At 46.2% G+C, this 15332-nt stretch overlaps 1 protein-coding gene across 4 annotated transcripts in view; it reads left to right on the top strand.

Annotated features, from left to right (window-relative positions):
* Window positions 1-15332, top strand: part of ZNF385C (zinc finger protein 385C) — a 210069-nt gene that overhangs the window by 157221 nt on the left and 37516 nt on the right. For all 4 annotated transcript variants that reach the window (XM_048518013.1, XM_048518012.1, XM_048518014.1 and 1 more), the window contains one exon: window positions 13323-13465. In XM_048518013.1, coding sequence (XP_048373970.1) covers window positions 13323-13465 — 143 coding nt within the window. The remainder of the gene's footprint in view (window positions 1-13322; window positions 13466-15332) is intronic.

The raw sequence follows: 15332 nt of genomic DNA on the forward strand, positions 1-15332 counted from the left end.
ATTACAACTGATCTTCAGTCTGAAACAGGAACGTAGGTATAAATTTTTTATGGGGGGGGTTGGGGGCGAGGCCAGACACCCACCCGCTCCTGGGGGCGTAGTCACACCTCCCCACGCCCCGCCCCTGGCCTCAGTGTTTATAAAAGCAACTCTCCGAGGCCAGAGACGGCAGACTCCCTTGCCCTGCCCTCCCCCCCCCCACCAGCTGGTCTCCCAGCTGGCATCCGGCAGCCCCTTCTGCCCTCTCCTCTTGGCAGAGGTGTAGCTAGGGGAAATGGAGCCCGGTGAAAAATCTGAGTTTTACACACCCTCAATGGGCAGACGCTATGGTGCTGGAATCCATCCCCAAACAGCATCACTTTCAATGATGCTTAAATTAGAGAGCCCAAATTCTCCTTTTAAATCCACCTTAAAGGAAGAATCTGGGGTCCCCAGTTAAAACAACATTGAAAGTTGTGGTGTGGTGTGGTGAAGTTTGGTCCATAACTTTGGACCCTCAAATGTGTAGCCCCCATCTCCTATTAGCTCCCATTGGAAACAATGGGGGACCCCTTTTGGGAGTCCATAGCTTTGGACCCCCTGGACCAAACTTCACAAAACCTGGCTGGTATCAGTAAGAGACTATCCTGATGATACCTCCCAGGTTTGGTGAAGTTTGGTTCATGGGGTCCAAAGTTATGGACCCTCAAATGTGTAGCCCCCTCTTCTATTAGCTCCCATTGGAAACAATGGGGGTGGGGCACCCCCTTTGGGAGTCCATAACTTTGGACCCCCTGAACCAAACCTCACCAAACCTGGATGGTATCATCAGGAGAGTCTCCCAAAAATCTCTGCAATATTGGTGCTGCTATCCTAAAAACTGCGCCCCTGCAGGCCAAAAACCAAAAAAACACTAAAAATACAAAAACCCCACAAACTGGGGGCAGAGCTTCAGACATGTAATGGGGGGGGGGGTTTGAACCCAAGAACCCCCCCTTACCTATGTTCGAAAAGATAAGTTTCCCCAGAGAAAATAGCAGCTTTGGAAAGTGGACTCAGTGGCCTTATATCCTGCTGAGGTCCCTACCCCTCACCAATCCCTGTCCTCCTCTGAATGAATCCCAAAAATCTCCAGGTCCCTGGAGCTGGCAACCTTAAGTGAGCTGGTACATTTTGGAGGGTAGTCCAAGACATCTTTAAAATGTCAGCCCTCACTGTGGGATAGACAGTGACGTAGGTATAGATTTTTTATGGGAGGAGGTCGGGGGCGAGGCCACACCCCACCCGCCCTGGGGCATTGCCATGCCTCCCCAAGCCCCACCCCTGGCCTAGCGCTTATAAAAGCAGCTCTCTGAGGCAAGGGATGACAGACTCCCCTGCCCGCCCTCCCACCCTCCCCCCATTGGCTGTGCTCCCATCTGGCAGCCAGCAGTCCCTTCTCCCTCCCCTCCAGGCAGAGGGGTAGCTAGGGAAAATGGAGCCCGGTGCAAAATCTGAGGTTCCCCCCCCCCCGCCCCCAGGCAGCTGCTGTGATGCTGGAATCCACCTCCAAACAGCATCACTTTCAATTGTGTTTAAATTAGATTCTCCTTTTAAATCCATCTTAAAGGGAGAATCTGGGGTCCCCAGTTAAAACAACTGAAACAGCATCACTTTCAGTGTTTCAACTGGGGACCTCAGATTCTCCCTTTAAATCCATGCCGAAGGGGGTGGATTTAAAAAGAGAATCTGGGGAAATTGGGGGGGGGGGGCCTGCTGTCAGGTGTACAATTGTTAGGTTAGCAGCACCAAACTTTCAGGGTATCTTTAGGGGACTCTCCTGATGATACCACAAGGTTTACTGGTTCAGGAGAGTTTTGAGGTTCTAAGGGGTCTGTGCCCAAGAGTTATGGACCTTGCAAAGGGAGTGTAGCCCCCATCTTCCTATTAGCTCAGAAAACCATTGGAAGAGCCATGGGGGATGGGTGCACCCCTTTTTAGGGAGTCCTGTCCATAACTTTGGACCCCCTGAACCAAACTTTCCAAACTTGGCAGGTATCATCAGGAGCGTCACCTGACGATAGCCTGACATTTTGGTGCCGCTAGCCTAAAAACCGCGCCCCCTGCAGGCCAAAAACCAAAAAACACTTTAAAATACAAAAAACCCACCAACGGGGCAGCAGAGCTTCGGACATGCAAAGGGGGGATTGAACCCGAGAAAAAAAACCCTTACCTACGTCCTTGGGGATAGATTCCATTACACATTCATGTTAATTGTTCCAGTGTTTGTATATTGGGGGTGGCAGACAGATCCTTTAAAATCTGGAAGGAACAGGAGGTGGAGGGAGATTTTCTCTGTAATCCTGGTATTCTGCTCTGAGAACTGACAAGATGGTGGGGGATGCTTTCAGAATTGTTTTTTTTCTTTGAATTTTTCCCCCTGGCTTTTTAGCAGGGCTGTGTTGCATTAATTTCTTAATTTATAGTGTTTTATCTTGGTATTTTACTTTCTTTGGCTGGTTCCAGAATGTATCTGTTTTGTTTTGTTGAATTTAAATTTTTTTTATTTCCCCATACAAGCCAGGCTCAGAGTGACTAGCAATAACCACAGTATTAATTGATAAATTAAGAGCAAACCATAAAAACATATACATATAATACTATGAAACCCTTAAAATATATTAACTAAAAATAATCATTCTTTAATGAGCAGCAGTGGCGTGTGTAACAAACTAGCAAAGTCCAGGCCAAAGTAACTGATCTCAGTTCTTTATTGTGCTGGCAGTCATAGTCAGATACAGGCAATGTGAGGTCTGAGAGCCTCAGACCTCTGATAGTAGATTTTACACAGTGGCATTTCATGTTCCCGCCAATACAGAATAAACAAAGCAAATACTCAAAGCAATACAGAATAAACAAAGCATAGTTTTACACAGGCAAGTAGAGATAACCTACAAGCAAAAATCCCCGTCCTAGGCAGACAGCCAGAAGCAGCCGGCGGCCACCTCCCCAGGACAGATCACACACTAACCATATCCTGACAGCATAGTGGCTAAGAGCAGTGGCTAACAGCAGGTGCACTCTGATCTGGAGGAACCGGGTTTGATTCCCAGCTCTGCCGCTTGAGTTGTGGAGGCTTATCTGGGGAACTCAGATTAGCCTGTATACTCCTACACATGTCAGCTGGGTGACCTTGGGCTAGTCACAGCTTTTCGGAGCTCTCTCAGCCCCACCCACCCCACAGGGTGTTTGTTGTGAGGGGGGAAGGGCAAGGAGCTCCTTTGAGTCTCCTACAGGAGAGAAAGGGGGGATATAAATCCAAACTCCTCCTCCTTTTCCTCCTCCTCCTCCTCCTCCTCCTTCTTCTAATAGGGTGATGCAACAATGACTTCTTGAATCTTCTGGAACCACTGAATTGAAGGAATTTTTTTATGTTAATGTTTTAACGCTGAAGGTTTTAATGCAAATAGATGATTATTTATTGCATTTAAATCATGTTGTAAATCACCCTGAACTCAAAAGGGGAGGGGCAGCTTATTAAGTCTAATAAAATAATAAAATTCAATAACAACAACAACAACAACAACAACAACCCTTCCTCGCTCCCCTTTCTAACCCTCCCCCCAGGGTGGGTGAGCCACGACCAGATGATGCGTCCCTTCCCCCTCCTCTTTTCCCCTCCTTTCCCGCTCCCCCTCCCTAACTTTGTCTCTCCAGGGTGAGTGGGCCATCAGAGGACACCCCTCCTCCCCTCATCCATGGGTGGGCCATGACCAAAAAAGCCCTGACCCTGGTTGAAGACAGATGGTTATTTCTTGGGCCAGGGCTGCTTCCACCTTGAAACCTGAAGGACTATAGTGGAAAATACCCAGAACAGCTGCAGAGATTTTACTAGCTGCAATTGTGGCTGGACTTATAATGAAAGCCTCTCAGGCATGAAGTTAGCAATATTAAGCACTCGGTTGGGATTCGTGCTGTGTTGAAGAGAACAGGAGGAGATAAGACTTTTGGAAGTGCACGTGCAGGTCAGTCTGTCTAATGTTTGGTACTCCTGCTGGTTGGGTTTCAGTTGTAGAAGTCCATGTCTATTCTGTTCCCCTTACTCTCACTGGCGCTTGTGGGCTTTCATTGAAATTGTATGTCTGAGAATATTTATAATTATGCCACTGCAATTTTCTGATTGTGGTTCAGGACACAAATGGAGCACATTTTTTTACGCCAATTGGCTCTGTTTGCATGTTGGGGGCTTTAGTGGGGCATTACCTTTTCCTGTTCTCCAAGAAGACATGCTAAATGGCAGGGTCATGTTGGCTCATGCGTGTACTGTTGCCATGTTCCCCCTGGCCAATGGCAGGGGATGGGAGTGGGGTAGGATTCCCAACTCCAGGCTAGGAAACTCTCAGAGATTTGGGGATGGGAGACAGGGCCATCACTGAGGTACAATGCCATGGAGTCCACCTTCCAAAGCAGCCATTTTCTTTAGGGGAACTAGTCTCTGTCGTCTGGAGATGAGCTGTAATTCCATAAGAACAGAAGAACTAGCCTGCTGGATCACACCAGAGTCCATCTAGTCCAGCACTCTGCTACTCGCAGTGGCCCACCAGGTGCCTTTAGGAGTTCACGTGCAGGAGGTGAAAGCAATAGCCTTCTGCTGCTGCTGCTCCCGAGCACCTGGTCTGCTAAGGCATTTGCAATCTGAGATCAAGGAGGATAAGATTGGTATCCATAGATCGACTTCTCCTCCATAAATCTGTCCAAGCCCTTTTTAAAGCTATCCAGGTTAGTGGCCATCACCACCTCCTGTGGCAGCATATTCCAAACACCAATCACACGTTGCGTAAAGAAGTGTTTCCTCATATTAGTCCTAATTCTTCCCCCCAGCATTTTCAATGTATGCCCCCTGGTTCCAGGGGATCTCCAGGTCCCTCCTGGAGGCTGGCATCTCTAGATATATGCTCTGCATTACTGGGAGGTGGGGAATCAGATGTCTTCCAGAATTCTTTGCTGAGAGGAGATGAAGTCTTACTTGAATAAATTATGCAAATTGAGCAAGGTTTTAAAAGTTACATAATTCTGCTTTTGCTAATCCTGGCAAGGAGGAAGGAGCCCAGCAGAGCAGTTAAGCTCTCTCACACTGGAAAATGTGTCTGTGGAGCTTATAATCTGACATGGGCATCATCCAGGCATCACAGTAGATCACAGTTTTGGGGGGATGGGCCATAAATGTTGTTTTGAGGCCATGCCAGAGGTGGGATCCAGCAGGTTCTCACCAGTTCCCGAGAGTGGGTTACTAATTATTTGTGTGTGCCGAGAGGGGGTTACTAATGGGGTCTGCTTTTCCGTTAGAAATTCCATTAGGTCCAAAAATCATAAAGTCCTCTTGTTTCCTATGTGGCTGGTTAGCGAAGGTCGAAAACGGGATAATTCTCCCTGTTGGGCTGTTTTAAAAACATGTTTCAGAAATATGGTAAAGTTCCTTGTTTAAGGAAAGTATCCTTCTTTTGATTTCTAGAAACAAAATTAAGTATTTGAAAGTATTAAGTATTTGACAGGCAGTCAATTAGAGGGGAAGTAGTTGTTTCTGTTGGCAGTAGACGATAGGACTTGCTATAATGAGTTTAAATTATGGACAGAAAGATACCAGCTGAAAATTAGGAACTTTTTTTACAGTAAGAGTTTTTTACAGTAACAGAGAGATTATTAATGCCCCACCCCGGGAATGCCCAGCCACGCCCCCATCAAGCCTTGCCCAGCCCCATTGGCGCTACACCACTGTTTGAATCCCACCACCATGGGAACCTGTTACTAAAATTTTTAGATCCCACCACTGGGCCATGCCTGTGCACTCCCTCCTCCTGTACACAGGGAACACAACTGAAATCCTTTTGGTTGGGCCTTCCTTTGAACAGGCTGTGATTTGCCGTGACATCTAAACATGTGTCTGGACCCAAACTGTTTTTTCCCTACAAAGTAGGATTCTAAACTGAGATGGTTCAGAATCCCTGGTGGTTTTGTCTTTTAAAAAAATGACCACAAATAGAAAGAAATATCATATAAAATATGGCAACAAATCTTCAGATAAACTCTATGAAAGTTTTCCAAATGTCTAAAAATATACCCATGTTCAGTAGTCATCTATACCATATATTCAAATGTTGATAAAGTTGTAAAGTCTGAGAAAGGACAGTAATACAGTTACGTTGATTTGAGAATAGACGAGTTACTCCCTGTGAAAGAAAGATTAGAAGTACTTGGCAAGCTCTATTGAACTAGGTGCATGCGAAACAAAAGACAGAGGCTCCGTGGCCTTGGGGCAAGGAGATAGCGAGCCCAGCTGCAGCTGGGCTGGGACGTGCACGCTGGCAGGCCAAGGATGGCACGGCCTGACAGGCATTTAGCTTTTCAGTGTTGTAATGTAATTCTTTTAGTAACAGTAAAGGTAGCAAGGATCCATTTCCATCAAGCCTCCGTTAGTCTCCAAGGTTGAATCCCCACTACCATCTTAGCCAGGTTTCAGAACACAAACTAACCAGGTTTGAGGTCGTTTGTGTTCTGAAACCTGGCTAAGACGGTAGTGGGGTTTCGACCGGAGAGGTCGTCCCTCAAACCTGGTTAGTTTGTGTTCTGAAACCTGGCTAAGACGGTAGTGGGGATTCGACCCAAGAGAGAGGCAAATGCATAAGCACTGTCTGTCAACAATTGAAAAACATTCTTATACAAAATTTATAATTACTTTCTCCCCAAAATACCAAATAATTATAAAGGCCCAAAGCATATATTTAAGAGATGTGTCTTGTAAATTACAGTGCCAACGATTGGACGTTTCACTTATTTTATTTATTTATTTATTTATTTATTTATTTTATTATTTCGATTTTTATACCGCCCTGTCCCCGACTTAGTCTTTTCCTAAAAAGTAACTGCATATCCTAAGCATAATTTTTGGATGAATGGATCACAACTTAGGGCCTATCTAAAAATTTAGGGCCATGTCCCATTGCCATGGCAAAACAGGGCAATCTAGTTCCTTATTCCATTCACTTCTTGGATTTTGAGTATCATATTAAGGACATAGTAATTCCTTGCTCAAGCACTGGGTCATTACAGACCCATGGGATGACATCACATCATGACATTTACGAGGCAGACTACATTTATGGGATGGCTTGCTAGTGCCTTCCCCAGTATTCTACATGTTATCCCCAGCAAGCTGGGTACTCATTTTACCAACCTCGAAAGGATGGAAGGCTGAGTTAATCTTGAATCAGCTACCTGAAACCAGCTTCCATCAGGATCAGACTCACGTCATGAGCAGAGTTTGGACTGCAGCTTACCACACTGCACCCCAGGGCTCTTCATATCATATTTACTAATCAATAATTTCTATTGATTGAATGATCAACATATTTGTAAACAAATATTTGTAAATATTATAGTTTTCATTTTCTGCACTGACTTAATATCCAAGAGCAAGTGAAGACCATATTTAGATATCAACAGATGTTGAAGTTGTAAATGTCATTATTCCACAGAGGTTGACAGGTCATATCTACACCTCAGCTGAGAAAACAACAAAAACTTCTCTCCATCGTCTCCATAATCGGCTCAAAGTAAAAATTAACCTACCTGTCCAAGCTTCCATTAAAAAGTTTTCTTCCCTGTTTTTAATCCTGTTCGTTTAGCATGTGAAAATGGGTTGTTGTTGAGACATTATTCACCATAATTCTCTACCTGCAGAATTTGCAGGGGGGACAGGATTTTTTGCAGTTTGAATAGACCCTAATGTGCTCCATTTAAATAGTGCCACCAGACAAGAAGCCTCCAAAATAGCCCAAGGTGGATTGTCCAACTGAGAAGAGCAAGCTGGTACAATTTAACAAATTTACCTGATGATGCCTGAGGAGCAGCAGTGGTGTGGTGGTTAAGAGCAGGTGGACTCTAATCTGGAGGAGCCAGGTTTGATTCCCTGCTCTGCCGCCTGAGCTGTAGAGGCTTATCTGGGGGATTCAGATTAGCCTGTGTGCTCCAATACACGTTAGCTGGGTGACCTTGGGCTAGTCACAGCTTCTTGGAGCTCTCTCAGCCCCACCTACCTCACTGGGTGTTTGTTGTGAGGGGGAAAGGGAAAGGAGCTTGTCAGCCCCTTTGAGTCTCCTGCAGGAGAGAAAGGGGGGATATAAATCCAACTCTTCTTCTTCTAAACAAAGATCAGAAAAACCAAACTTTCCATTAAATGGGAGCTGCATCCTCTTAAAAAAAATGGGATGCCATAAGGAACCTTATATAAATTCCTGAAATAAAATATTAATTTTATGACTATATCATCAAGCTGTATGAAAATAAATTGTTTGCAAAACATATATAATCCAAGCTCAGAATCCCTGTTGTGGCCAGGACTGCCGAGAGCTACTGTGGGCCCCCCCAGATATATCCCCCGATCCATTTTGAGGGATGTGATGGAGATTAGGCATGCAAACAAACACCATTGCATCTCCTTGTATGTCTTCTGGGACCAACACTCTTCCCACTGCCATATCTTCCCACAACTTGCACCACCTTGATCTGAGATACAACACACATGCTAGAAGAAGAGTTTGGATTTATACCTTCTTTTCTCAACTATATGGAGTCTCCAAGCGGCTTGTGAGGTGGGTGGGGCTGAGAGAGTTCTGAGAGAATTGTGATTAGCCCAAGGTCATCCAGCAGGCTTCATGTGGAAGAGTGGAAAAATAAATCCACTTCACCAGCTTAGAGTCCAATTCTCATGTGGAGGAGTGGGGAATCAACCCTGTTCTCCAGATTGGAGTCCACCCCTGTTAACCACTACACCATGCTGGAAGGCAGGCACACGCAGGTCTCCTAGTCCAGATCTTCAGAACGACAACTTTAAGGGATGAGGCTGCCACCAACTGATACCAAGCAGTATATCTCATAGTGTGTGCCACCAGCTGGCAGTTTCTTGCAGGAGAGGAGCACCAGAGGACACTGCCCTTGACAGCAGGCTGCGTTGTGAAGGCCAACTGAGCTGGAAGAGACTGGTTGCTGGCCCAGCTGAGTCAGTGTGCCTCTTCAGGTGCACGCCGTGATCACAAATTAGGTGCCTCCAGATCCTTCCAGCAACGGAAGGGTGAGGATGAGATAGACATTCTTTCCTTTCTCCATCAAACTGCCAGGAGAGCCAGAAGCATCCTTTTGAACCATGCATGATTATTTATGGCCTTTATACATATTCATACTTTTTTGTGCTTGTTTATTTCTTGGAAATAAATACATGAAAAACAGCCCTCTTCCTACACATTCTTCCCCAGATTTCTCTTCTGAGTGACTTTGTCATTAATCTGATCAGCACATGGCTGATGAAGCAACTGCAGTTTATCCCCCTGGAGTCAGAGCTGGTTTGGGGAGCAGCTCCCTCCACGAGGAAGGGAATAAATTTGTCCAGTCTGCTAGAAAGAGGTCATTTTGTCCTCCCAGGCAGATAGAGCTGTTTTGCCACAATCTGTAGGAAAATGTGCTAACTACAGGGGTTTTTAAAAAGCTTTTTAAGGGTCTTTGATCCTTTCTAGTCTCCTCTCACTTTATACTGGCAAATAAAGTTTCATCATCATAATAATCCCCTCATGGACACCCTCTTGTCATGGGAAGTGACTTGAGTACCTTGATGACGTTGAGAGCTATGCTGGAGGTAGACTACCAGAAGGGTCTCTCAAGCCAGACAGGTCTCAACTGAGAAGCCAGACTAAGAGTGTCCGCCAACCCATACAATATGGTGAAACAAATGAAAAATAATTCCATATCGCCTCAGTCTTCAGGCGGGTTAATAAGGGCCCTGGGCTACAAGTGGATCAACCATCCAAAAGAAAGAAGTATAATCCAAATATTCAGCACAGACATTTTGATGGAGTTTGGCCAGGAGAAGGGCACCCTTGTGGCAATAAAGAGGAGCAAGAACACTGAGAGTGACGGCATAGAAATGCCTGGCAGCCAACTAATCAAGTGCAACAAAAAGGAAGTCTATAAATACCTGGCAGTGGCGAAGCTCCCAGGGGACAGGGGGTGCGCCACGCACCAGGCGCACAGATTTCGGTCACGTGAGGGGCGCAAAATTCCCCCGGCCCCTCCCCCGCACCCCCACACACACCCCGCACCCCCTGTTCTGGTGGGAACTACATTTCCCAGGGTCTCCTGGGAAATGTAGTTCCCACACAGGAAGGCCTGTTCTGCAGCCTGCTTGGTTTCCTAAAGTAAGTGTGGGGGGGACGCCGTGGGAGGGAGCGCCGCAACAGGAGTGCATTTCCTTGGGGACAAAGATTTCATTGCAGATATGTTTACGCTTATGGCATCCCAGATCCTGGAAACCCCATGGTTCCTGAGAGAAGGGACATCCAGGTGTTTTCCCTCATTGCAGAGTTTCCACTCCTTTCGATCTTCTCCCCTTCCCCACTCCTCACAGGTATTTCTTGTGATTGATGGGAAGCAACCCAGAAGTGGGGGCAAGTAAGCCATGCAAGCTATGCTGCAGTCAGTGGGCATCTTGCGTGTAAACAAGGAAGCACGAGGAGACCCCACTGCAAATACAGTGCAGAGTAAGGAGTGTTGTGGAAAGCACTTTGAGCATAATGAGCCACTGAGAGAGCTGGGTTCAAATTCCCACTCTTCCATGAAATCCTGTTGGGGGACCCTGGAGCAGTCACAGTCTCTGTCAACCTAGCCCACAGGTGACCAACCTATGGCTCTCCAGATGTTCATGGACTACAATTCCCATCAGCCAATTGGCCATGCTGGCAGGGGCTGATGGGAATTGTAGTCCATGAACATCTGGAGCACCATAGGGTGGCCTAGCCTATCGCACAAGGTTGTTGTGAAGATAAAATGGGGAGCAGATAACAGGAGGCACGCTAGGGTTTCAGCTCTGGATTAGGAACCACCTGGAGATCAGGTCCACTCACCTGTATCCCTCGAAGTGAGTCCAACAGTACCTCTACTCCCAAGATATTAATAGGCTCGTCCACCTCAGCTTGAGTTATTTGGTTTGTTTTAGACAGGGTTTGTATGTTTTCCTTTTCTTCTTGCCTTTTTATTGCTAGCTATTGACTTTTTACTTAACACAGTTCCTCTTGTTGTGGTGACCCCCAACCCTAACATTTACCCATTTTATAGATGGAAAACACTGATGCAGAGAGTGTTAGGCAACCCCTGTAAAAGGGTCGTTCAACCCCCAAAGGGGTCACGACACACAGGTTGAGAACCACTGGATGGTTGATTGCTCTGGTTTTTTATAAGACGTTTTATGGTATATTGTTACTTTTTGGTTGCATTTGTTTGTAATTGTTTTGCTGTAATTTGCTGTAAACATCAGGAGAAAATGCTATTAGAACATGGCCATACAGCCTGGAAACCACACAACACCCCAGTAAATATGAGTCAGCAGTGTCATGCGGTGGCCAAGAAAGCCAATGCGATTTTGGGATGTATCAATAGGAGTATAGTGTCAAGATCGAGGGATGTAATTGTACCTCTCTATTCTGCTTGGTTAGACCTCACCTGGAATATTGTGTACAGTTCTGGGTACAGCAGTTTGGAAGAGATATTGACCGGCTGGAGCAGGTCCAGAGGAGGGCAACCAAAATGGTAAGGGTCTCTGGAGTCCATGCCCTATGAAGAGAGGCTTAGGGAGTTGGGGATGTTTAGTCTGGAGAAGCGAAGGTTAAGGGGTGACATGATAGCCATGTTTAAATATTTGAAAGGATGTCATGTCGAAGAGGGAGCAAGCTTGTTTTCTGCTGCCTCAGAGACTAGGATACGGAGTAATGGATTCAAGGTGAAGGAAAAGAGATCCCACCTAAACATTAGGAAGAACTTCCTGACCGTTAGGGCTGTTCAACTGTGGAATTCACTGCCTCGGAGAGTGGTGGAGTCTCCTTCTTTGGAGGTTTTAAAACAGAGGCTGGATGAGTATATGTCGGGAGTGCTTTCGTTGTGCATTCCTGCATGGCAGGGGGTTGGACTTGATGGCCTTTGTGGTCTCTTCCAACTTTATGATTCTATGATTCCGGCCGTGAAAGCCTTCGACAATACATTGTTATTTGTTTATTTAAACCATTTCATGCCGCCTTTCCACCAATCAAGGTCCACAAGGTGAACATAAAACAAATTAAAACATTTGAGCAATTCAAATAAATCTGAAATTGTAAAATAGTTCAATTAAAAATACAAACACACAAAGAGATCCAGTAACCATTGCTGGGGGGTATGCTGTATGAAACAAAAAAGTCTTCACCTGCTAGTGAAAGACAATGATAACAGGGAGAGAGATGAATCTCCCAGAAGAGGGGGATCTAAAGTTTTGGTGCCACAACTGAGAAGTCCCTTTCTTCGGTTGCCGCCTGATCAGAAAGCGGGGGCAACAGAAGCAGGGCCTCCAGGGATGTCTCAGAGCTGCTTACAATCTCCTTCCCTTCCTCTCCCCACAACAAACACCTTGCAAAGTGGTGAGGCTGAGAAAATTCAGAGAGAACTGTGACTAGCCCACAGTCACCCAGCAGGCTTCATGTTGAGGAGCGGGAAAACAAATTCAGTTCACCACAGAAGCATCCACTGCTCATGTGGAAAAGTGGGGAATCAAGCCTGATTCTTCAGGTTAGAGTCCACCGCTCTTAATCACTGTGCCACGCTGGCTCCAACGAGCTGTTTGTTCGCCCCATTGGTGAAACTCAAACGTTAACTATCAAGTACATGTAAATTTTTCTAACAGGATCAACAGCATCTCAGCAGACCTTGTCAGAAGGGGGGGGGGGGGCTGTAGGCAGCATATTGTGCAGTGAGGTCCCGAGACTCATCTTTCTCTGGATTGAAATTGGAAGCATGCTTGATTTTCATAATAGAAAAGGTTTTCTTGAGTCTGGAAGAATAAGTGTTACCTGCCTCCAGAAAAACTCACCCCCTTGGTTTCTGCATTGTCATTGATCCGGATGTTCCACACAGTTGAAGGAGGCAAGTCCAGAACAGTGACTCACCCAGACTTTCAACAGGCAGCCTCTATGGTGGACAGAAATTTTCTCTTTAGTTTTACAGTTGCACCCAATGCAGAAACATTGCCTGCATTAGCAGAGACTGATTGGAAGGAAGCAATGCTAGAGCAGTATATCATGAAGAGAGACAGCAGGCAGTCACTTTTACAGCGTGGGTATTTTAGACATGCAGGAGTCTTTATTTCACTCGGTGTACTAGCAGCTTTTTGGCATCACTTAATTTGGGAACGATTCCTTCTAAGTGGGAGACGCCAATCTTTCTCCTTCCAGTTGTGCTCCTTTGACCTTGCAGTATTTTTTTTACCTCTCTGTTTTCTTTCTCTTGGCACTTAGGTCCGGCCAGCCACAATAGCTCCCTCTTAACTTCGTTTCCCATCCCAGGACGGTCCCTCCACTCGCAACTGGACATCAAGCACCTTCTGACCTTTCGCTTCAATGGAACATCCCCTCTCAACCTCTTCCCCAACTTCAACACGGTGAGGTTTGGACCTGTTCTAGAAATGTGAGGGGGAAACTTTTACTGCTGGATAAGAGGGGACAAAATGCACTCCCACCCCACCCCCAAGGCAGAATCAGCTAATGCCAAGGCTGAGCCCTAGTTGCTGGGATCTTGACCAAGTGTTGCTTGCAATGCAACCACCTTTGACCCTACAGAGTTTTTGATGATGTGCAGATGTTATCAGTTTCTTCTGGCCTCTCTAGACCTTTTCGTCTTCATTTCCTTCTCTCTCTCTCTTTCTCTCTCTCTCTCTCTGTGGATTTGCAAGTGTCTGTCACAACCAGTCATGAAAGTGTTAACTACCTGTTTGTATGTCAACAAGATGTTGAGGTCACATTCTAATGTGCTGATCTATTGATTAGGCATTGGCCAGCATAGTAGCCTTTTGTTGCATGTCCATGAGCACGTATACCTGAGGTATACGATCTTTCTTTGTTCGTTCTTTCTTTGTTCTATGCCCAGTTGGACCATTTCCACTTAGACCATGTAGTGCCATGCAGTATGTAACAGTGTGGTATAGTGGTGGTTGTTTTTCTGCATGTTACCTGACCTTTTAGTTAGTAAACATTTATTAAGTGGCTCCCTAATATCTGGGTCTTTATAGGTACCTGCTAAACTGTGCTAAATCAACCAACCCCCCCCCCCCCCCGCACATTCATTGAGTAATTTCTGTTGCTGGTCTTTTGATTTCAAAACCAGTCAGAGGTTACATGCGCTGGAGTCAGAGTTATGTGAGGTATCGCTGGGACTACTGCAATTGCAGGTTGTCCGCAAACACCTGCTCCCACTGTTCATGTTTGGCCGGGCCTTTTTGTTACTGAGGGAAAGCTTAAGCTGCCCAGCTGCATGGTCGCCAGGAATTGTGATGCCATGGGGACAGTCTTTCGAGAAGGTTGTAGCTGTGGGGAAACAGAATCATGGGGGAGGGGGGCAGCTATCGATTGGGGTCAACTTTCTTCTACCACAGGGCTTGAGAGGTCAAAACCACACTTTGAACTGGGCCAGGAAGCCAATTGGAAGCAATAAAACAAGACTAGTGGGATGTGATCCATACAGCCCACTCCAGCCTGCCTTCTCAGATGGACTCTCTAATGGATACATCTAATAAACAATGGCTGCTATCTGCCAACAACAACAACAACAAGGAGGAGGAGGAGGAGGAGGAGGAGGAGGAGGAGTTTGGATTTATATCCCCCCTTTCTCTCCTGCAGGAGACAAAAGGGGCTTACAATCTCCTTGCCCTTCCCCACTCACAACAAACACCCTGTGAGGTAGGTGGAGCTGAGAGAGCTCAGAAGAACTGTGACTAGCCCAAGGTCACCCAGCTGGCGTGTGTGGGAGTGCACAGGCTAATCTGAATTCCCCAGATAAGCCTCCACAACTCAAGTGGCAGAGCTGGGAATCAAACCCGGTTCTTCCAGATCAGAATGTACCTGCTCTTAGCCACTATGCCACTGCTGCTCCACTGAGTACATTGCAGTAGTCTAATCCAGATGGTAAGATCTTTTTTACCCATGTATAGCTGCTGCTGGCTCACCAGCCGAAATGCGTAGAAAATGCTTGGCATAACTGTTTCCACCTTCCTTTTTTTGTTTGTTTCATGCCGGCTGAGTCTATCGTCAGTGGTGTTCCTACCTAGGGACAGGGGGTACCCTCTGTCCCCGGGTGCCCCCCATTTGGTCACGTGGGGGGGCGCCACAATTTCAGGGTCGTTTGTGTTTTTAAATTTTTAAGTGTTTTTTCACGTTCCGGCCTGCAGGGGGCGCATTTTTAAGGCTAGTGGCACCAAAATTTCAGGGAACCATCCAGAGACTGACGACAGAGACTGTTTTGCAGTGATTTTG

The sequence above is a fragment of the Sphaerodactylus townsendi genome, linkage group LG15, assembly GCF_021028975.2.
Source record: "Sphaerodactylus townsendi isolate TG3544 linkage group LG15, MPM_Stown_v2.3, whole genome shotgun sequence".
In the NCBI taxonomy this organism is placed as follows: Eukaryota; Metazoa; Chordata; class Lepidosauria; order Squamata; family Sphaerodactylidae; genus Sphaerodactylus; species Sphaerodactylus townsendi.